The sequence below is a fragment of the Lathamus discolor genome, chromosome 9, assembly GCF_037157495.1.
Source record: "Lathamus discolor isolate bLatDis1 chromosome 9, bLatDis1.hap1, whole genome shotgun sequence".
Lineage (NCBI taxonomy): Eukaryota > Metazoa > Chordata > Aves > Psittaciformes > Psittacidae > Lathamus > Lathamus discolor.
The window spans coordinates 2,471,666-2,490,654 of NC_088892.1; the positions used below are offsets into that span (position 1 = coordinate 2,471,666).

At 55.8% G+C, this 18,989-nt stretch overlaps 2 protein-coding genes across 8 annotated transcripts in view; one reads left to right on the top strand and one right to left on the bottom strand.

The window, feature by feature from the left end:
- LOC136019238 (H(+)/Cl(-) exchange transporter 5) overlaps positions 1-6,418 on the top strand; it is a 28,661-nt gene extending 22,243 nt beyond the window's left edge. For all 7 annotated transcript variants that reach the window (XM_065689180.1, XM_065689183.1, XM_065689179.1 and 4 more), the window contains 4 exons: positions 570-756; positions 1,812-2,210; positions 4,038-4,254; positions 5,297-6,418. In XM_065689180.1, the coding sequence (XP_065545252.1) occupies positions 570-756; positions 1,812-2,210; positions 4,038-4,254; positions 5,297-5,387 (894 nt within the window). In that variant the 3' untranslated portion in view covers positions 5,388-6,418. The remainder of the gene's footprint in view (positions 1-569; positions 757-1,811; positions 2,211-4,037; positions 4,255-5,296) is intronic.
- Positions 6,419-13,166: 6,748 nt separating this feature from the next.
- LOC136019471 (tumor necrosis factor ligand superfamily member 10-like) lies at positions 13,167-18,965 on the bottom strand. Its single transcript, XM_065689690.1, has 5 exons — positions 18,655-18,965; positions 15,709-15,855; positions 15,400-15,436; positions 14,921-15,028; positions 13,167-14,668 (listed from the first exon to the last, which is right to left on the bottom strand). Exons 1-5 carry the CDS (start codon positions 18,892-18,894, stop codon positions 14,226-14,228), a joined length of 975 nt encoding a protein of 324 aa, XP_065545762.1. The 5' UTR covers positions 18,895-18,965; the 3' UTR covers positions 13,167-14,225.
- Positions 18,966-18,989: the final 24 nt, after the last annotated feature.

Below are 18,989 nucleotides of genomic sequence, written 5' to 3' on the forward strand. Positions count from 1 at the left end.
AATTGCCTGTAAATGAGCTTACATTCTGCTGCAGAAACCCCAGGTCTTAGTTTTATTTGCTCAATAAACACGTTTTCCTCCCCAGGCTCTGTTAAGAAGGGGGCAAAGTGATAGACTGTAATTATTTGTTCTGTTGCTTGTAACTGAGGGCAGTAGAAACCCTTTAGCTTGAGTGGGTGTGAGGGGCAGATGTTGTTGTCACTGAACTGGTGTCTCAAGGCTTCATGTCCCCTTTTCTAGACGCAGAATGCTGCTACACTGTCCAGCCTTAAGCCTTTCTAATATATATGCAATAGCTGATGGCAGTGCAATTGATGTCTTTATTTGTAAATGCTTTCTTATAGCTGTTCCTTGCTCAGGTGGTTTTGATCTTGCTTGGTGGCAGCCTCTTGAGCTATGGGTGTAGGGCCAAGGTCTGAGCTTTCCTGCAGTGGGGTTCAGCAGGTGGAGCAACTTCAGTGTTGCTCTAACTGAGCCCTGTTTTGAACTTCTGTCACTGGAGCAACTGTTTTTGAACATTCCTTTGCAATGTGTGGGGAGTGAGGCCTTCACCGATGGTGTTTTTGCAGGTGCCCTCGGGTCTCTTCATCCCCAGCATGGCAGTGGGTGCCATCGCAGGCAGACTGCTTGGTGTGGCCATGGAGCAGCTGGCCTTCTATCATCATGACTGGGCCATCTTCAGTGGATGGTGCAGCCAAGGAGCTGACTGTATCACTCCGGGCCTCTACGCAATGGTTGGGGCTGCAGCGTGTCTGGGTGAGCAAGGAGTCCATGAAGTCCAAGCTGTGCTTTGGGCTTGGTTGACCATGTGGAGACATGTAGGATTGAAATGCTGCTGTTCTCACAGTCCATAGAAGCTGGCTTCATCTCCAGAACAGGAACCCTTGTTGTAGAATGCATGATGTTGTAGAGGCACTGGAACAGGCTGCCCAAAGAAGTTGTGACTGCCCCATCCCTGGCAGTGTTCAAGGCCTTCTCTTGCCAGCACCAACATATCATTGGATGTGGCAGGTTTCAGTGGGGAGCTCCTGACCATGCAGCAGAACAAGGGAGGCTGCCTAGCAACCTCAGGTTTTCCTGTGGGCTTTTAATTCATTTTACTCTCTGTTCTGGCCTTAACTCTCATGGTGTAACTCTTCTTTCAAGCACTCTGGGTTTTGGTAACACTTCTTCCTCTTGGCTGGATGCGAGAAGTTGAGTGCATGTGGCTGAACTTCACTTTCACTGTATTTCCCAATCTTCTCCTCCACGGAATAATGTGCGTAACTCTTAAGGGATTTAAGGACTCTTTAAGAGTATCAGAAGAAACTCTCATGTCAGGAATAGTAAAAGCATGCCACCAAACCTCATCTTTGGCCTTTTTAAAGGGGAAACACCTTGTTTACATGTAATTGATGAAAAATAGTTCCTCTTTGTTAACTCTTCTTACCACTGCACAGCACTTAAGGGTGTGTGTCCCTTTAGGAGATGGTATTGGAGCAAAACTGCACGGCCAGGCTGTTTTTCAGCTAGCTAAGTCACCTGAGAGAAGGTTAGTCAGTCATCTTTTAAGGTTCCTTCTGAGTTGAAGGGAAACCCATCAAAACCAGGTAGCAAACCCTTGTGAGCCAGCCCATGGCACCATGTTCGATGGGATGGGTGGTTTCAGTACTGTGTTCTGCTCATGTTTTGTGTCGCCTGCAATGCTGAATGTGGTGCAGGAGTCCAGCAGTACAAGACCTTCTCTAGAAGTGTTGGCAGATGCAGCTCTGCTGCCTGGAACCCCCCAGAACTGCCTGCTCATGTCCTCTCATCTCCTGTTGTGTTTGCAGGTGGCGTGACCCGAATGACGGTGTCACTGGTGGTCATTATGTTTGAGCTCACTGGTGGACTGGAATACATCGTTCCACTGATGGCAGCAGCCATGACCAGCAAGTGGGTGGCTGATGCCATTGGGCGGGAAGGCATTTACGATGCCCACATCCGCCTCAATGGGTACCCTTTCCTGGAGGCCAAGGAGGAGTTCTCACACAAGACACTCGCGATGGATGTAATGAGGCCGCGGAGGAATGATCCTCCTCTGACTGTTATCACTCAGGACAGCATGACCGTGGAGGACGTGGAGAGCATCATCAATGAAACCACGTATAGTGGCTATCCAGTGGTGGTGTCCCGTGAGTCCCAGAGGCTTGTTGGGTTTGTCCTCAGAAGAGACCTCATCATTTCAATCGGTAAGAGGAAAGTTACTGTGCAGATGAATGATGCCATCAGAGGCCTTAAATGGCACCAGCTGTAATTTACTTGAGGATGTTTAGGCGCCTTTTAGCGGTGGTGTTTGTGTCCCCAAGCAGCATGGGGTCTGCATGCAGTGAGTGTGAGGGAGAGGATGACTTCTTGATGCAATCAGTGTGGCTCTGTTGAATTCATGAACCTTAGGGCATGAAGCAGGGGACTTCTTGCCAGCAGGAACTAAGCCTTACTGACTGTGGATGACTGGATTGTGGAAAGCTTTCTTAGCTGTTAATGTTTATTTCATTAAGAAAAAGTCTGGTTGGTCCAGGCACTGAATATTGGGTCACTTCTGAGGTGGTGCTGCCCAACCTGTAAATACCTGTCTTCACCACTAGCCAGCCTGGTCTTTCACTTGTTTCACTCGGTGGTGGAGGTGAGTAGCGTGTGGTGTTGGCAGGGCTTGGTAAACACTGTCCTGGCATCACTCAGATGTCTGTTGAGCTACTTTGGAAACAACTTTGCCATGGTACAGCTTTTGGGCACTTTTAGGCTCCTCTTGATCTCAAGTTTCTTAGAAACCTTCAAGTGCTGTTTCTCAGCATGAGACCTGAGTGGAAATTCTGGTCATTTTGTCTCTCATTGGCCTGGGTGAGGCCACGTGGCTTCTGGTGGTGCAGCAGGAGAAATCTGTGTTAGGGTTGAGTGCTATACAGGCATCTGGCACTCCTGCACTGGAGTGGAGGTTGGGCATCGGGGTGCCAAGCCCCTTGCTATAGTGCCAGTTGAATTCCTGTGGTGTGTGTGCAGCTCCGAGCAGCCATGCTGAGCCTGGGTGAGCTCCTCACCTCCTACACCGGCACCTAGCAGAGTTCATGTGAGCCCCGTGGTGAGCTGGAGGGATGGATCCAGCCAAAGCCACATATCCCTCTATGCTCAGGATGCCAGAGCAAGGAGCAGGATGGTGCTTACCTTAAAGCTCCTCCAGTTCCAACCCCTGCCACGGGCAGGGACACCTTCCACTGGAGCAGCTTGCTCCAAGCCCCTGTGTCCAACCTGGCCTTGAGCACTGCCAGGGATGGGGCAGCCACAGCTTCTCTGGGCACCCTGTGCCAGCGCCTCAGCACCCTCACAGGGAAGAGCTTCTGCCTAAGAGCTCATCTCAGTCTCTCCTCTTTTATCATGCACATTGCCTTCCTTCTGAGAGGCTGCTCTGTGGGATAGCCATGAATTCTTGCATTTGTGTTATTCTGAATCTCCAGGGACTTACTAAGAGTAATCCTCCCCTCCAAGAGATAAGCACTGTTGTGTGCCACAGGAGGGGATTTCACCCAGCTCTGGTGCTGGGGCTGCCAGGCCAGCCCCTTCCCAGGGAGCCTTGAATGTAAATACCAGATTGAAGCCTGGACCACCCGTGCAGCCCGAGAGTAATGCACTAGGTAAATACCTGAGTGAGGGCAGGTACTGAACCTGGTTTTATTCCTGACCCTATCATGGGCATGGAGCCTGTGCCAGTACGTTTTAAGTGCTTAAAAATACTTGTGAAGTTGCTCTGCATAGCATCCAAATCAGTGAGTGATAAAGTACAAAGCATTTTTATATACCCTCTCTTAAAATTGGGAAGTTAAAGATCTCCAGAACTTGCATTTACATGGCCAGAGCAAAACACAAGAAACATGTCGCACCCTCCTTGAGTCCCTGGTTGCCTGGAGAAGCAGCTCAGGTGAAGGGAAGGAATAGACTTTTAAGGCAGAGATGAAAGGGTATGTTCTCTTTGATTTGGAAAAGAAAGGGAGGGATAATACTTAATCAAATGTTCCTTCTTCCAGAAAATGCCCGCAAAAAGCAGGATGGGATTGTGAGCACTTCAGTTGTTTATTTCACTGACCACTCTCCCCCGCTGCCTCCAAGCTCCCCCTCCATGCTGAAACTTAGGAGCATCCTGGACCTCAGTCCCTTCACAGTGACAGATCAAACACCCATGGAAATCGTGGTGGATATATTCCGCAAGCTGGGATTGCGCCAGTGCCTGGTGACTCATAACGGGTAAGCACGCTGCAGGCAGGGCCGTGGCCTCAGGGATTGCCTCCTCTCCTTCAGTGAGCAGAGGGCTCTGAGCATCAGGGGCAGCAGCTCTGGAACAAAGCACTTGTTGAGAACACTGAACCTTCAGCTGAAGCAGTAACATAAAGTCTGTAAGGTGAGGACACAGCTCCATGCAGTGATGTGTCTGGCAAACTGATGGAGAGGGCTCACAGCTTCCTCTCAGATCTGCCCATAGGTATCATGCAACTACTAGAATTCACTTTGATGCTGCTCAGAAACAGTGTTTTCTGAGGGGGAAGGAGTGAAGGCAGAGATGGAAACGGAGGGATCTGCTGTTCTCTGAAGCATGGCACTGGCAGGGATCCTCTCCCTGCTCCCTGCTGGGGGGGGTACTTGGACCTGCAGATGTTCTGCCTCATTCCCTCCTTCCTGGCATGCACCTTTCTGAAAGCACAATTGCTGAGATCACTAGGACTTAAAATCATAGGATCAGACCAGTTTGTGCTGGAAGGGACCTTAAGGCTCATCCAGTTCCAACACCCTGCCATGGGCAGTGACACCTTCCACTAGACCAGGCTGCTCCAAGCCCTGTCCAGCCTGGCCTTGAACACTGCCAGGGATGGTGCAGCCACAGCTTCTCTGGGCACCCTGTGCCAGCGCCTCAGCACCATCACAGGGAAGAGCTTCTGCCTAAGAGCTCATCTCAGTCTCCTGGCTATGACAGGTTAAAGCCATTCCCCTTGTCCGGTCCCTGCAGGCCCTTCTCCAAAGCCTCTCCCCAGGCTTCTTGCAGCACTAAACATTCAGGTTGATCTTTTCAGCAGAGGTGGGTGTTAGTAATGATTAATATTTGTGTTTTGGTCATAACCTCCTAAGTGTAAATCACTGACAGTTTCTGCTGGGGCTTGTGAGCACCCTACGTTGTGCAGAGTGTCCCACAAAGGTACTTCAGCTCCTGCAAGGCATTAAAGTGTGAAGCCTGTGAGAGGCAGGATACTTTCTGTGCATGCTGGTGCCCTGAAACTGTGGTTCCCTTTTTCAGGAAGCTCCTTGGGATCATCACTAAGAAGGATGTTCTGAAGCACATTGCACAACTGGCCAACCAGGACCCAGATTCGATACTCTTCAACTAAAGGCAGACCAGGAGGTATTGTGTGTTCAACACAAAAGGACCTTTAGAGACCATCCTGGATACACTTCCCTATTTTTATTGAAAACATGGAACTGTTTTCCAAGTTTTCTTCAAAGGAGCTGAAGAAGATACTTTTTTTTCTACCAGATACTGATTGCACTACATAATCTGTGGAACAGAATCTTCTTTTTAGAAGAAAAAAGAGACTTTAATTACGTTGCTTTTGTGAAGTTGCATTGGAAAGATTCCATGAAGGAGTAAAAGCAAAATGCTATAGAATTGGATCTCTTACTTTATTTGGACTCTTAGCACTAACATGGGGAGGAAAAGACAAGCTCTGTTCCTTCAGAAGCTTTGTAGGAGGAGGATTTTGCACACAGCACTCAGGTGGTGGCAGAAGGATGTGGTTGTAACTCAGGGGTGGTGGATTCCCAATTAGCCACTTGGGAACAATAGGAACAGTCAAAACTGCCCGGGGGAGGGAACCATTGGCTGTCTGAGGGTGTTCTGCTGAGGAGGGTAAGAGCCCCAGAAGCCCAAACCCCTGAGAGCAGATCTCCTGGGCCTAGGTCTGGTTGGGATGAAGCTTCTTTTGATGAATCTGTGAATGTATTCAGTGCCTCTGCTGCTGCCTTGCCAGGAGAGTCCTGAGGAGGAGGCAGGAGGTAGCAGTTGTGTTCTCACCGTGATCCTGGGCTTAGATACATGCCTGAGGATTCCTTCTCCTTTACTTTTCTTTTACTTTTAAAATGGGAAAGGCCAAGTCCTACATTATTGCCCTTTGCACTTCCCAGTGTTCCAATCATGTTTGATACCACACAGTGACCTCTCCCATAGTCAGCAGGGGTTTGGGGCTGGAGACTTTCTCCTGGGACCCCTGTGCCCGGGATGTTTACATGGACACTTTTGCTGTTCCCTGCTCTTCCAGGTCCCAGCTCCAGGATTAGGAGTGCTGCCACTTCATATACGTGCACCGCTCGGGGTCTCTCCTTTTGCCAACAGCTATGCAATAAACCCTTCCTGAGCAATAAACCCCTCAGCCTCGTTCCACCTCTGTGTCCTTCAAGTCCCTGTCCCAAATCCTACCAAATTATTTTCCTGTTAATAAAATTGTGACCATTTACTGGAATTCTGAAGGTATGTGAATGGTTTTGGAGGTGGATGATGTTCATCATGGCTTCAGTCTCTAGCAGGTGGTGGTCTATGGCTGAGGCTCCGCAGAGCTTCCTCTCGCCCCGGTTCACCACTGTGGCTGCAGAGAGGAGGCAGCCAGTGGGTGATGGCCCAGAGTTGAGGAGTGGGGGCTCTGACTCTGCTTCCTGATGGACAAATCTCTGATGGGTGGTCCATGCGAGGCTGCTGCTGCCCATGGTAAACCCATTCCATGTGGGAGCGGGGCTCCGGGATAGAGTTGTTTGGAAGTTTGCTCTTAAACTCTCTGAAATATAAGCAAGTTCCTTATTTCTGTCTACGTGGAGCCGAAGCCAGATCATCTTCCAGCAGTGAGTACCTGCTGCCACTGCTTTACCTGGCTCTGAGGTCCTGAATTCTTGTCTACCTTAAAGCCGAATCAAAACAAGAAGTTACCAATGGATCAGGTCCCTTCTGCCTAGAAAATAAAACGCCTTGACTTTGTTTGTGGGGTTCTGTACAGTAAGAGCTGGTGCTGAGTTGAAACAAAGACTGGTGTGTTGGTAAGTCACTCACAACTTGAAATGCTGCTGTTCTGCCTCCAGCAGGAGAAACTTTGCCTTTAAATGCCTTTCTTTGTCCTGTTTGGAGAGGGTTGTTCCCCTTCTCCCAGTTCCTGGGGGTTCCCTCCAGGAAATTCCTGTCCTGTGCATGCAGGGATGTGTGCAGGGGTGCATGCAGGCTTCTCTTCCCTGTGGCACACTTGGAATACCAGACAAATAGAGCTTTGCTTTTCTGCCTGTTACAATACACAGGAGGCTCCCTCTTGAAAACGTTCTTTAGTTAGATCCACACCACATGTGAGCCCATCCCTCTCCTTGCAGGAAGGTTGCTGCAGCCTGGGGTGAGGGTAAGGACAAGAGGTGCAAAAAGGGAAAGCTGTGAGTGGGCTGGAGCCTCCTGGCTGGCTGGTGGGTTATCCCAGATGCTCCAGGGAAGCGGGAGGGCAGGGAGCAGGCTGTTGGAGGGGGATCACAACGGCTCTGCCATCTGGGAATGGGAGCTTGGGGCAGGAAGCAGCTGCCAGCGGGCAAGCTCCTAGCTCCACCATGCCAGAGACCTTTCTTTGCCTCTGGCTTGCACAGATCTCTTCACTCCTGCTTCTCTTTCACGTGGTAATTTCCCTGTGGATGGACAGATGGAGGTCTGGTGTGCTGTGGCAAGGTGGAAATAGGAGCTTGGAGCTGCTTGTCTGTATGTGAAAGGCTGCTGACCCCAGTGACATAAACTGTGTCTGTGTGAGGGAGATGCTCAGTTCAGCTCCAGACCTGGTTGGGTCTAAGCTGTAGTTCTCTGTGCAGGGACACCTGGAGCAAAATCATCCTCATCATGATCGTGTTACCCACAGCAGTGCTGCCAGTGCCTGGAGCTCCTGCAGGGCTCTGCACAGGGACTAGGGCTCCCCCAGGGAGCCGGGGGGTACAGATCCTCCTGGCTGGTTGAGCTCTGCTTTGCGGTATTCCTCTAATTCCTATGAAAACAAGTTCAGCTCTTTCCTGCAAAATTCTGTGCAGGGAGAGCCCGTACTCACGGCTCTAACCAATGGATAAATGGTTGGGAAGGGTTCTCCGCTTTCAGCTCTTACTTTCTTTCCCATTGCATTATCTTCGGAGCGACTCCAGGAGGAGCCCTGGGGTTTCCCTTCAGTAAAGGGCTGGTTATACAACCCAGCGCTGGAGCCCATCCCTCTGTTCGATAGATGCCACCAAGCATGTGGTGGTCCGAGCTAAGCAAGAACTGCTGCTTGCAGCGCTGTGCTGAGCACCAGAGAGAAGACTGAGGTTGAGGCTCTTCCAAATCTCTTTTCAGCTGCAGTAAAGCCTTCAGGGTCTTACACCCCACTCCAGAGGTGATGTTCCATGCGAGGAGGTGGCTGTGGGGCACCCTGCTCCTCACCCAGAAAGGGGAGGGACCTGCCAGAAAGGTCTTAAAACATGATAGTTGTATTGTTTATGCGATTATAGCCTATTCATATGTGACTGGGACCCTCCTGGGGAGGGCTCTGGTTGTTGCACTTCCAAAGGGCAGGATGTGAGCTGGGGTGATTGACTTGGAGCTTTCCCAGCCTGGTGCTGGGTTCTGAAGAGCAGGATGAATATGTACTAGGTGGGTCACTATGGAGCTACGGGGCCAGTGGGCTCTGGCCTCCTCTGCCTGCCCCTGGAGGGGCCAGCCACTGAGCCTTAATAAAACACAGTGATTAATGGAGCCTAATGCTGTCCCTTTCCATTCTGCTAGACTAAGGCAGCAGATGCACAGAGTCACAGAGTGGTTTGGGTTGAAGGGACCTTAAAGCTCCTCCAGCTCCACCCCCTGCCACGGGCAGGGACCCCTTCCACTGGAGCAGCTTGCTCCAAGCCCCTGTGTCCAACCTGGCCTTGAGCACTGCCAGGGATGGGGCAGCCACAGCTTCTCTGGGCACCCTGTGCCAGCGCCTCAGCACCCTCACAGGGAAGAGCTTCTGCCTAAGAGCTCATCTGAGCCTCCCCTCCGGCAGGTTAAAGCCATTCCCTTCACATATGGGGGTGTCCATGAGCGGTGGGTTCTTGTGTGGATCAGGACCAGGTTCCGCAGAGCTGTCGGGATGCCCCAGGCAGTAGGTAAGTGGAATTACTTTTTCCTGGTATCTCCAGTTTGTTGCACTGTGGGAAACCAAGGGGAAAACTGCATATGCTTCATAAGCCTGGATGGAGCTCGCTCAGTTCTTCCGTTGTGTCCAGCTTGCTGGTCCCAAGGGCAGAGCACAGGAGCTGTTGGTGCTGGCTGGGGATGCAGGGACCATGCCAGTGAGAGCTGGTGATATGTCGGGGGGGGGGGGGGGGGGGAAGGAGGAAGGGCCAAGCTGCTGGCATCAGCTTCCTGCTCCAGCAGCCCTGAGGGCTCTGAGCAGCAAAAGGTGATTCACTGGAGGGGAAAGAAACCACCTTGAAGGCAGTGTTTTTCCTGGGGGGCTTCAGTGGGACCTTGGCACCAGTCCCTGTGGGGCTGCAGCCTGTGGGAAGGCTCTGTGAGCAGTACGGGCCCAGGGAATGGCATGGCTGAGCTGGCCTCCTCCTGCCTGTGGATGCACTGAGGCTCCTGCTCACTCCTGCTGTGGGAGCACTGATGTTGTCCTCTTGGTTTAAGGAGCATCCCGCTTCCCACAGCTGCTTGAATCTCTCCTGCTGAAGGAAAGGGGCTTTCTGCTTTGTTTTCCTTCTTCTTGGGTTCAGTTCACTTGGGGGATGCCCCAGGGCAGGCAGAGGGGCAGAGCCCTGGGCCGGGTTTCTTTGTGCTCTGTATTTACAATGTGCCAATAAGTGATTTCCTGGGGTGTTGACGTGTTTTCCATGTGGACTTCCTCCTTCCCACCGTGAATGTGTTCTGGGCTTGGGACTTGAAAGTGAAAAGAGATGTTGTTTGGAGGGGACCGGAAGGCTTGGATGTAGTGATGAACTGGTTAACAGCAACAGGAGGGGGGAGAGGAGATCTGAGCCTCAGACTTTGCCGTGAGACAAAGGGCAGTGCAGTCACTGCTGGGAACGCCCTTGGCATCGGTCTGTGCCGAATTGAAAGCAGAACCTCGGGGCAGCGAAGATAAGACAGTTCTTTGGCAGCGACTACGTGGAAGCTGCATGTGTCTGGATCAAATTAACGTGATGAAGCCATAAGGAATAAGGTCAATGTGAAAATATTGCTGCAGCATTCCCCTCACCCCTTGGCAGGGAGGGTTCTGTGCTGTCACCAGGCAGAGAGATGAGCAGCTTTTGCTTCCAGGTGACTTCTCCTTTGCTTCCATGTCGTTTTAAGCTTGGCATGGGAAAAGCAAACTGCTTTTGTGCTACGGGAGTAGCTTTGTAAGCGGACACCCCCATATGTGGAGGGAATGGCTTCACACACAGGCTTTTTGGTGTAAATTCCACACCAGTGAGCAGTTCGAGGTCCTGGCCTGGGGGTGTCTGTGTGGTTTGGGAAGCCCTGCTTGCTCATGCCATGGTGGGCGGGTGTGTTCTGCGTTGAGTGCTGCTGCCACAGGCTCCTACAATGGGGCCTGGCCAGTGGGTCCTGGGCCATTGACAAGGACCAACATCTACAGGCATCTTGTACAAGTGGCGAAACTGAGGCATGGACTTTTCATGAGTAACCAGGTCTGCTGGTGAGTAGCTTGAGTAGAGCCTGCCCGTGCCCGAAAGAAAACCTCTGTGTGACACTGCGCCAGCAAGCTCTTGGCTTGGAGAAGGGCACAAGCCAGGTTGTTCTCCTGGTTACTGCTCACTTCTAAGGATGCTGCACATGTGGCCAGTGGCTTGGTGGTGCCCAGTCTTCAAGACTTTGCATTAAGGTCAGGCTTAGAGAAGCCAGGACCTTCCGTGGTACAAGTGAGGGCTGAGGCAGCCTCACCAGGCACCGGAGCAGTGGGAATGAAGCCAGAGGCGCGGGGTGGGATGTGCCTGTCTGCACGGGCTGTGGCTCCAACAGCTCTTGCTGCTGCTTGTTAAGCTTCAAACCAGTTTGTGAAACTGAAACTTGTCTTCCAGTTCAGCACACGTCAAATGTGCGCTGAATTCCTGGGCTTGTTCTGCTCTTCCCAGCTTCTTGTATGGTTTCCTCCTTGTTAAGCTTGGGAAGTGTGAGGGGGCTCTGCCAGCAGAGATGAGGAACGCAGGGCCCTGTGACTCTCCTGGAGCAGGCTGTGCCTCTAGAACCTCCCTTTGCCTGGGCTGTGCAGCTGGAGAGCCCCTGGCCAGGGTTTCCCCTGGTGAGCTTCTGCCTTTCCCTTCTGTTCATGCCCTCCTCAAGGTGCCACCAGGCCAAGCCCAGCCCACGGCCCTGGGGCTGGGGGGGCTGCAGCGCCCTCCCCACTGCTGGGAATAGCCTAGAACAGCAGAGCCAGAAAAGCTGCGGAGCTGGGACCCCGGGAGCACCCTCGAGGCTGGGTCCAGGCTGCACCCCACAAGCAGCGCTTCCCCCCCCCACCCCGTCCTCCCCATCTGCCCCTGCCGGTGCCACGCGGTGCTCACTGCGCTTGGCCCGGGTGCTGCTGGGCCTGGTGCCCCTGGAGCTCCGTCCTCCCCGGGAGCATCCGCCCACGGCGCCCTCTCCCTTTCCGGGAAAGCGGGGCTGGCACCGAGCCCGGCAGCCCCGGCTCCAGCAGCGCGGCTGCACCTGCCCCGCTGCCAGCTCCGCCGGGCCGGGGCTGCTGCAGCTCCAGGCCAAGGAGCGACTCGGAGCTTCCTGCTCTGCTCCCTGCAGCCCCAGGTGTGGCAGCTCAGGGCTGAGCTGATCCCAAAGGGATCGGGATGCGGGAGCCGGGCTGAGCTCAGTGCTCCCCACGGAGAGGTTTCGGGCTGGGAAGCCAGATTCCTGTTGTTGGTCACCAAGGTGGTTGAGAAAGCAGGAGGAGAAATAAGAGGTGGAAAAGGAAGGGAGCATTTCAGAGGTGGTTTTGGAAGGGTTTGCAGGCCTGCCCGGAGCGGGGAGCAGCCCTGCCTCCCCTTTTGCAAAGGGCAGACTGGTGCTCCTGGCGCTGACTGGGAGGCTTGGGATGAGCTGGGAAAGCTGCCCATGGGCTTGGGGCTGGTCCAGCAGCTTGTGTGCAGGGTCACAGGGCCAAGTCCCTCGGGGAGCTTTTTGTACTGGCCTCACTGGAGCAGGAGGCAGAGCCTGGTGAGCAGCAATGGGCAGGGTCTGCAGATGTGGGGGGGATGTGAGAGCTGGCACCGGTTCCCAGCCCCAGCCAGGGATGCAAAGAGCTGAGACTCAAGGCTGGAAAGCTGTGGGATGGATAGTGGGAGCGAGGAGCAGTCCCTGCCAGGCAAGGGTGAGATGGGGAACAGCCCACCTTGGAAACCTGGGGTTTGGCCATGCCTTGGGCTGGGCTTGGCAACCCCAAAGTGTTGAGAGGAGCAGCACCAGGATACCCCAGGATGAGGTGTAGTCCCAGAGAGTTGATGGGAGAAGGGGAGGAGGAGGAGCAGGGCCAGGCTCAGCTCCCGGCAGAAGGGCTGGTTGAGCTGCCCCTGATCCTAGGGGAGATAAAGGTACCAGGCTCGGAAGTGGGAGCAGTTGGAAGTGGGAGCATACCTCACTGGGAATGCCCCAGGCATCCATCAGGAGAGTCAAAAGTGGAGCCCTTGGAATTGCTCTATATGCAAGATGAGGCAGGACCCTGTTATTGCCTGGAGCCACCAACTGGGCTCCATCTGCAGCACCTGGGCCAGAGCTCCCGAGAACCATATGACGCCATTTTTTGGGGCTGCCACAAGTCCCAGCAGCTCTGGCTTCACCCAGGCTGCTCTGCTGCCACTGGCACAGGTGGGAAGCAGTGGGAGGCCGTGGGATGCTACAGGAGCCTGGGGAAGCTGCCCCTCTGCCTCTTGCAGCCCACAGGTGGGCTGGGGCATCAGTCAGGAAAGAGGGAGCAAATAAAGCTGGGCTGCAGCCAGGGATTGTCCAGGTCCCAGGGGGGCTGCTCAGGACCGGGGGGGGCTGCCCGGTGCTGGGTGAGTGTGGGAACCAGCCCAGGCCTCCCATCAGCTGTTTTGCATCACGGCAGCTCAGAGCCCAGGGCTGGTACCTGCGGTGCCCCTGAAGAGGCGAGGACCAGCACTGGAGTAGAGGCTTTATTGAAGCAGCACTGGGAGTCCCCGCAGCTGCGCTGCCATGGGGGGTGTTTGCACCCTGTGCGGAGCCCATGCTGCCGCCCTGTCCATCCGCTCCACCAGTCCTCACACCATACAGAGTATACAGGGAGTTACAGAAAGGGCTGCGTCCACGCCAGCATCTGTGGGAGCTTGACCGCGCTCTGCCCTGCTTGAGCCCACCTCCTGTATCTGACACAGACTTCAGCACCAAGGCCCTGCCCTCATTCCTCCCTGGTCCTGTGCTGCTATGGCCAGGCTCACCCATGAGTTCAAACCCTGTGGGTTAACCACTGCCAGAGAGGACCAGGAACCCCAAAGAAGAGGGAGCTGCTTGGTCAGGAGCGAAGGGGAGGTGTGACGGCAGGTTCTTGGGCTGGAGGGGGCCATGCAGCCACGTGTGGTTGTTTGGGCTGGTGACAGCTCCAGCTTCATGGTCCTACCCTTTGACCTCCCCTGACACTGGCTGCTGGCATCGCTCCATGTTTCTGATGATCCCAAACTAACTCCTTCACACCTCTCCAGAAGCTGATGCTGGACCTGCCCTGTCCCTGCTGCTGTGCCTGGGTTCCAGCCCTGCGCTCATGACGGGCTCCTGCCCCTGAGCACCTGCAGCCTGGCAGCACATCTGGGGCTGCCCCTGCCAGATGTGCACAGACTCACAGAGGCTCATCCTGCCACGGGGACACTTTGTCTTGTGGTTGCAGACGTGCCCCTGGTGCCTCTCCTGCAGCAGGTTTGGTGCTACCTGGCTGTTTGCTCAGATGGAATCCAGGGAGGAGATGTCCCACCTTGTCCACGTCTCCTGGCTCATGGTCTTCCTCCCAGCTGGATGGTACCAAGCACAGCAGGTCCCTGTGGGCAGCCTCCCCTGTGCCCTCTGCTAGCTCCCCCCTTGGGACAGCCACTCAGGGAAGGGTGCTGCACCAGGCCCCCTCCTCCCTGGATGTTCAGCTGCCGCTTCCTTGGGGCCCTGCAGGACCATGGCTGGGCAGGAGCAGCAGGAAGGAGCGAGGAGAATGCGGCTGTCACAGGTCAAGCCGGAAAGCCCCGAAGTAACTGGCTGCTGCGTCGTTGTAGTCGATGGCCAACGAGGAGACGGAGACAAAGAGCTCATCCCCGGCCTTCAGCTCAAAGAGCCCCCCCTGGTAGAGCGCGTGGAGCCCGTAGTCCGCCTCGGGTGCCCAGCACTTAGTGCCCACCCCTTTGAGCAGGAGGATGGGCTGGCTGTAGGATGTCTTCCAGTTGATGCACTGCACCAGCTGCGGGACGGAGCCCCGGCTGCCAGCCACGTCGCTGGGGTAGCGGAAGTAGATCTGGGAGTACACGTAGTACTTGCCAGCCTGGTTGACCCGCAGGCGGCCGTCCTGGTACGTGATGTTCTGCAGGTGGGAGTGGATGGTGCTGTCCTCCCAGCGTGCGATGGCGTGGCGGCATGACTGAGAGAGGTTCCCAAAGCGCCGGGAGTTCCCTGGGGAGAAGGAAGAGTCACCAAGGGCAGCGAGATGCTCTGGGGAGCACCCACTGGGGTCAGGAGGAAGGGAGGGGGTAGCTCTAACTCTCTCCCACCATCATCCAGCTTGGAAGGGTGGAGAAGGGGTCTTGGACCTGACAGGGGACACCTCCCACATCCTCCCGTCCTGGTCCCCTGCCCCTTGGGTGAGATCTTTCCCCCGTTCCCATCTCAGAACCCGCCGGTGCCCAGTGGGGTTCTTCAGCTCACCGTCCTGGGCCAGGCTCTGCGGGCGCAGGGTGAGATGTGCCGAGGGTTTGCCACTGGTTTTGGGAGGAACCTGCCCGTCCGAGGTGTTGAAGTAGCTCCTCTGGGCCTCTGCGAGTAAAGGGACACAGGCCTTAGGGGACAGGGAGCGTGGGGACACTGAGCCCCACGCCAGCAGAGCAGGTCCTTCCTGAACGAGCAGGGAAATGCCCCACTGATCCGTCAAGGAGGAAGGTTATTTTGGGGTGGAAATGTCTATTCAGTCATTACCCAACATGTCTGTACTCCCCAGGTTCCCTGGGCTCTGGACAGAGATATGTGGCTGTCCCTCCACCCCATTCCCCACGACGTGTGTCCTTCGTCCTCCCAGTGGGACCGTCCCTGCTCTCACAGCACCGTGGCCAGCAACCCAGTCCCAGCAAGGAGGTTGTCAATGCTTTGCCCCATCTGCTCCCCCTGGTGCTGGGCCAGGAGGGACTCACCCTTCACCACGCTCCTGCGGATCACGTTCTCCGTCACCTGGACCAACAGAGGAGAGACACAGACCCATGGTTAAAGCTGAGATGGGTGCTTCCCATGTTCCAGAACCCCTTCTCACTTCCAAGCCTCCACGACTTTGTCTTTCCTGCTGTCTCCTGGCTCCACCAGCTCCTCACTGGTGTCCATCTCAACTCCACCACCTCCCTCTGCAACCATCCTTGCCAGCACCTTCTGCCACCCCTCTGGTGAGGAAACTGAGGCATTGGCTCCCACCCTTCCCTGGTCCCCAAAGCTGGCAGGCCCAGACTCACAGTGGCCACATAGGCCTTGATGGTGTTGGCCAGCTTGAGGCAGGACTGGTTGCTGATGAGCTCCTCCAGGCTGGAGCCCTCCTGCTGCTGGTTGATGACCTGCAGGCACCGCAGCTCCTCCATGTTGCCTGGCGCCTGGGCTTTGAGCTGCAACAGAAACACCCTGACATCCCCACGTCAGCCTGAGCCACACCACGGGTGGGGAACAGCCCAGAGCTGCCCTGATCCTGGAGCTGGTGTTCTGCCAGGATGCAGCCACTGGCTGTGTCTCCTGTGCTGTAGGTGCAGGAGGCTGGGTAGTTCTGTCTGGAGTTTGTGACATGCATGGGTCAAACCTCATCTTGTCCTCCCAAGATCCCTGGCAGAAGCGGGTCTTTGCTCATCCCAGATCTTTGGGAAATGCAACAGCCCATTTCACTGAGTTCCAGGCCCATGTGCAGGGAGAAGGTAAGCACCAGGTAAAGAAAAGGAACCCAAATTCCCTGTTCTCTACCTCCTTCACCTCTTCCTCTCCTGGACTGAGTGAATGAGGCTTCTGAAGCAGTAAAGCCCAGCCTGAGGTGCTTGCAGCTCTGGGGAAAGTATCCAGCCTCGTCTGTGCTCCTCGTGCTTCCCGCTGTGGAGCTACACCAGGGTTGCAAAACAAGCTCCAGGCAGCTCCATCTGTCCATCTGCAGCTGGAGATGGGACCCCACGCACTCAGCGCTGAGTCAGCACATCTCAGACCCTTTCTAGCCTGTGCTGGCCTCTGGCTTGGGCTGGGAACCTTCCCTCCACGTGATGGGGGCAGCTGCAGCATTAGCAGCCCCTTCCAAGGCTATCCCAGGCCTGCCCCAGCTCTACTCCAGCCCTGGCATCACACTGGGGACAGGCACGGTGGCTGCTGTGGGTGCTGCTGTTCAGGGTGTGGGGAAACAGGCACAGATGAGAGAGGGCTGCCCTGAAATCAGGAACTGGGGACGAACACTGGCACCTTGACCGTCCTACCTCAGTTCCCTGGGTCATTCCCAGATCCTAGGACAGAACCCAGGAGTCCTCAGGATTGGCCACATCCTCACCTGGGCCTCAGCTACCTCCAGCACCCTGCGTTTCCCCATGTCTCTGAGTGCTCCGAGCCCCCACCAGACCTTTTGGGCACCCACTTTGCCTTGTACCAGGATGTGCTCCTCTGGGATCAACAGACTTTACTGCCAGCAGAAAGACTGTGTGAGGTCAGATAAAAAGGGCTGGGTTTTTAGAAGGAATTTTGGACCAGCCATCCCTCCTAGCACCGGCTGGACCCACCAGGAGCACAGGGGCTGTGGTGCTGGGCTCAGGGGACCAATGTAGCTCATGCTGGGGAAAGGGGAGTGTGGCCCTGCCTTTATCCCAGGCCTTATCCCTGGCAAAGCCCTGCCTGCCCGAGGGGCAGGACACACGGTGCCTGCCAAGGTGGTAAATCCCCAAGTGATGGAGCTGCTCCCATGGCACTCCACAGCAGGAGAGCATGCTTGGGCAGCGCCAGTGCCCACAGCGACTCCGCTACCAGGAGCACTGATTATGGTGTGTGCCTACAGAGCTGGGGAGAGCCCTTCTCCTTGTCCTCTTCCTCCTCCTCCTCCCAGGCCTGGTAAGGCAGGTCCCCAGTGTGGGGATGGCAGCCACATGCCTTATCCCTCCATGTCCTAACAAAGGCCTGGCACTGACTGATGACACTAAGTGCTTGACTAAAGCTTGCTGTGACAGGCTGCCCGTCTCACCAGCATCTCTGTCTTCACAGGGTCTTTACTGCCTGGGACCCTTGCACTGAATGGGGTGTTTAAATTACGGGAAAAGTGGGAATGGTTTGTAAAACTGGGAGCACAGGAGGTACCTGGTGAGGGGGAGAGGGCAAGGTGGTTGTGCTGAGATTCAGTGACCCTGGAGATGCTGAGCTCTGACCCCAGCACTGATCCTATGTGGGGATGCAGTGGCCAGCCTCTGAGATTAGCTCAAAGAGGTCAATTTAAGCGGCTTGGCTTTCTCTTCTGTCCACCACTTCCCATGGCTCCATCTGCCCACAATCCCCTACTCTCCTCAGCCCCTTTCATGCAAATCCCTCACAGCAGGATCCAGGGATGGAAACAAAGCCTCAAGAGGGGCTGAAGCTGCTCCAGAGGATGCTCCACTGGGCACCAGACAGCGCCAGGGGCTGGACTTTTCCCTTGTTTTCCCTGCTCCTGCTGTGGTTTTAAGCAAACCTGAGCACAGCAGGACACCTCTCTTGCCAGGCAGTCCACCTGAAGGGATGGAGTATCCCAGCATCCCTGGGATTCCCTCTCCCTGGAGCAAAGGTCTCTTCCTTTGGCATTTTCCTCTCCTGGGTGCTCCTGATGGCTAGGGGCCTGGTTCAGACTGTGAACAGATCAGGTCCCTCACATCCGATTTTGGCACAAGTGACGCTGGGAATGGCTGGGTCCCAGCACAGTTATTTGGGGTGACTGAGCTGGCGCAAGCACCCGAGAGCTGCTGGTATGGGGGGGTGGCAGCCAGGCCCCTTCCAGCACCTCCCAAAGAGGGTGAGGATTTGGAGCTCCAGAGTGGTGTGGGATGGGAATGGAGGGGATGTGTGAAGGAGGCTGGAGCCCAGAGCAGCCCCCCCACCCCATCCCGCCCAGGGCTGCGTGCTCTGATGGGACCCCAGTACAGGGCCCCCTGCCCGGGCGGACCCTCAGCTCCGGCCGCAGGCAGGACAAAGGCTCCTTCTCTCCACATCTGGCTCCAGGCGGAGCGCAGGGCAGAGCTGTCCACCCCCTCGGCTTCACATCTGGCGGGGCAGCGGCGCAGAGCGGGGAGCGGGCAGAGCCCTTCCCACAACCCCCGGGGCTCCCCGGGGTGCGGCTCCTCGCCGGTCCCAGGACCCTCCGCACCGGAACGGCTCGCAGAGGGGTGGGGGAGGCAGGAGAAAGTCCCCGACGACGGGCTCACCTTGGAGATGGCCATGGTGAAGTAGACGAAGAGGCCGGTGGTGCAGGCGATCTGCAGGGCGAGGATGGCCATGACGGCCACGCTGCCCCAGAACGGCCCGCACCGTCGCCGCGGCGCACCGGGACTGGGGCCCGGAGGGGGGTCAGAACCGGGGCCGGAACCGTCCGCCAGCATCGGGGCCTCCGAGCCGCCGCTGTCGGAGCGCAAGTACTGCCCGGCGCTGGGCTGGTGCGGGGTCATCGCCCAGCCCCGGCCTCTCCGCTCTGACGGGGCCGCGGGGACGGCGGGGACGGCGGGACGGACCGTCGAGGGGCGGGGCAGGGGGTGGTCATGGG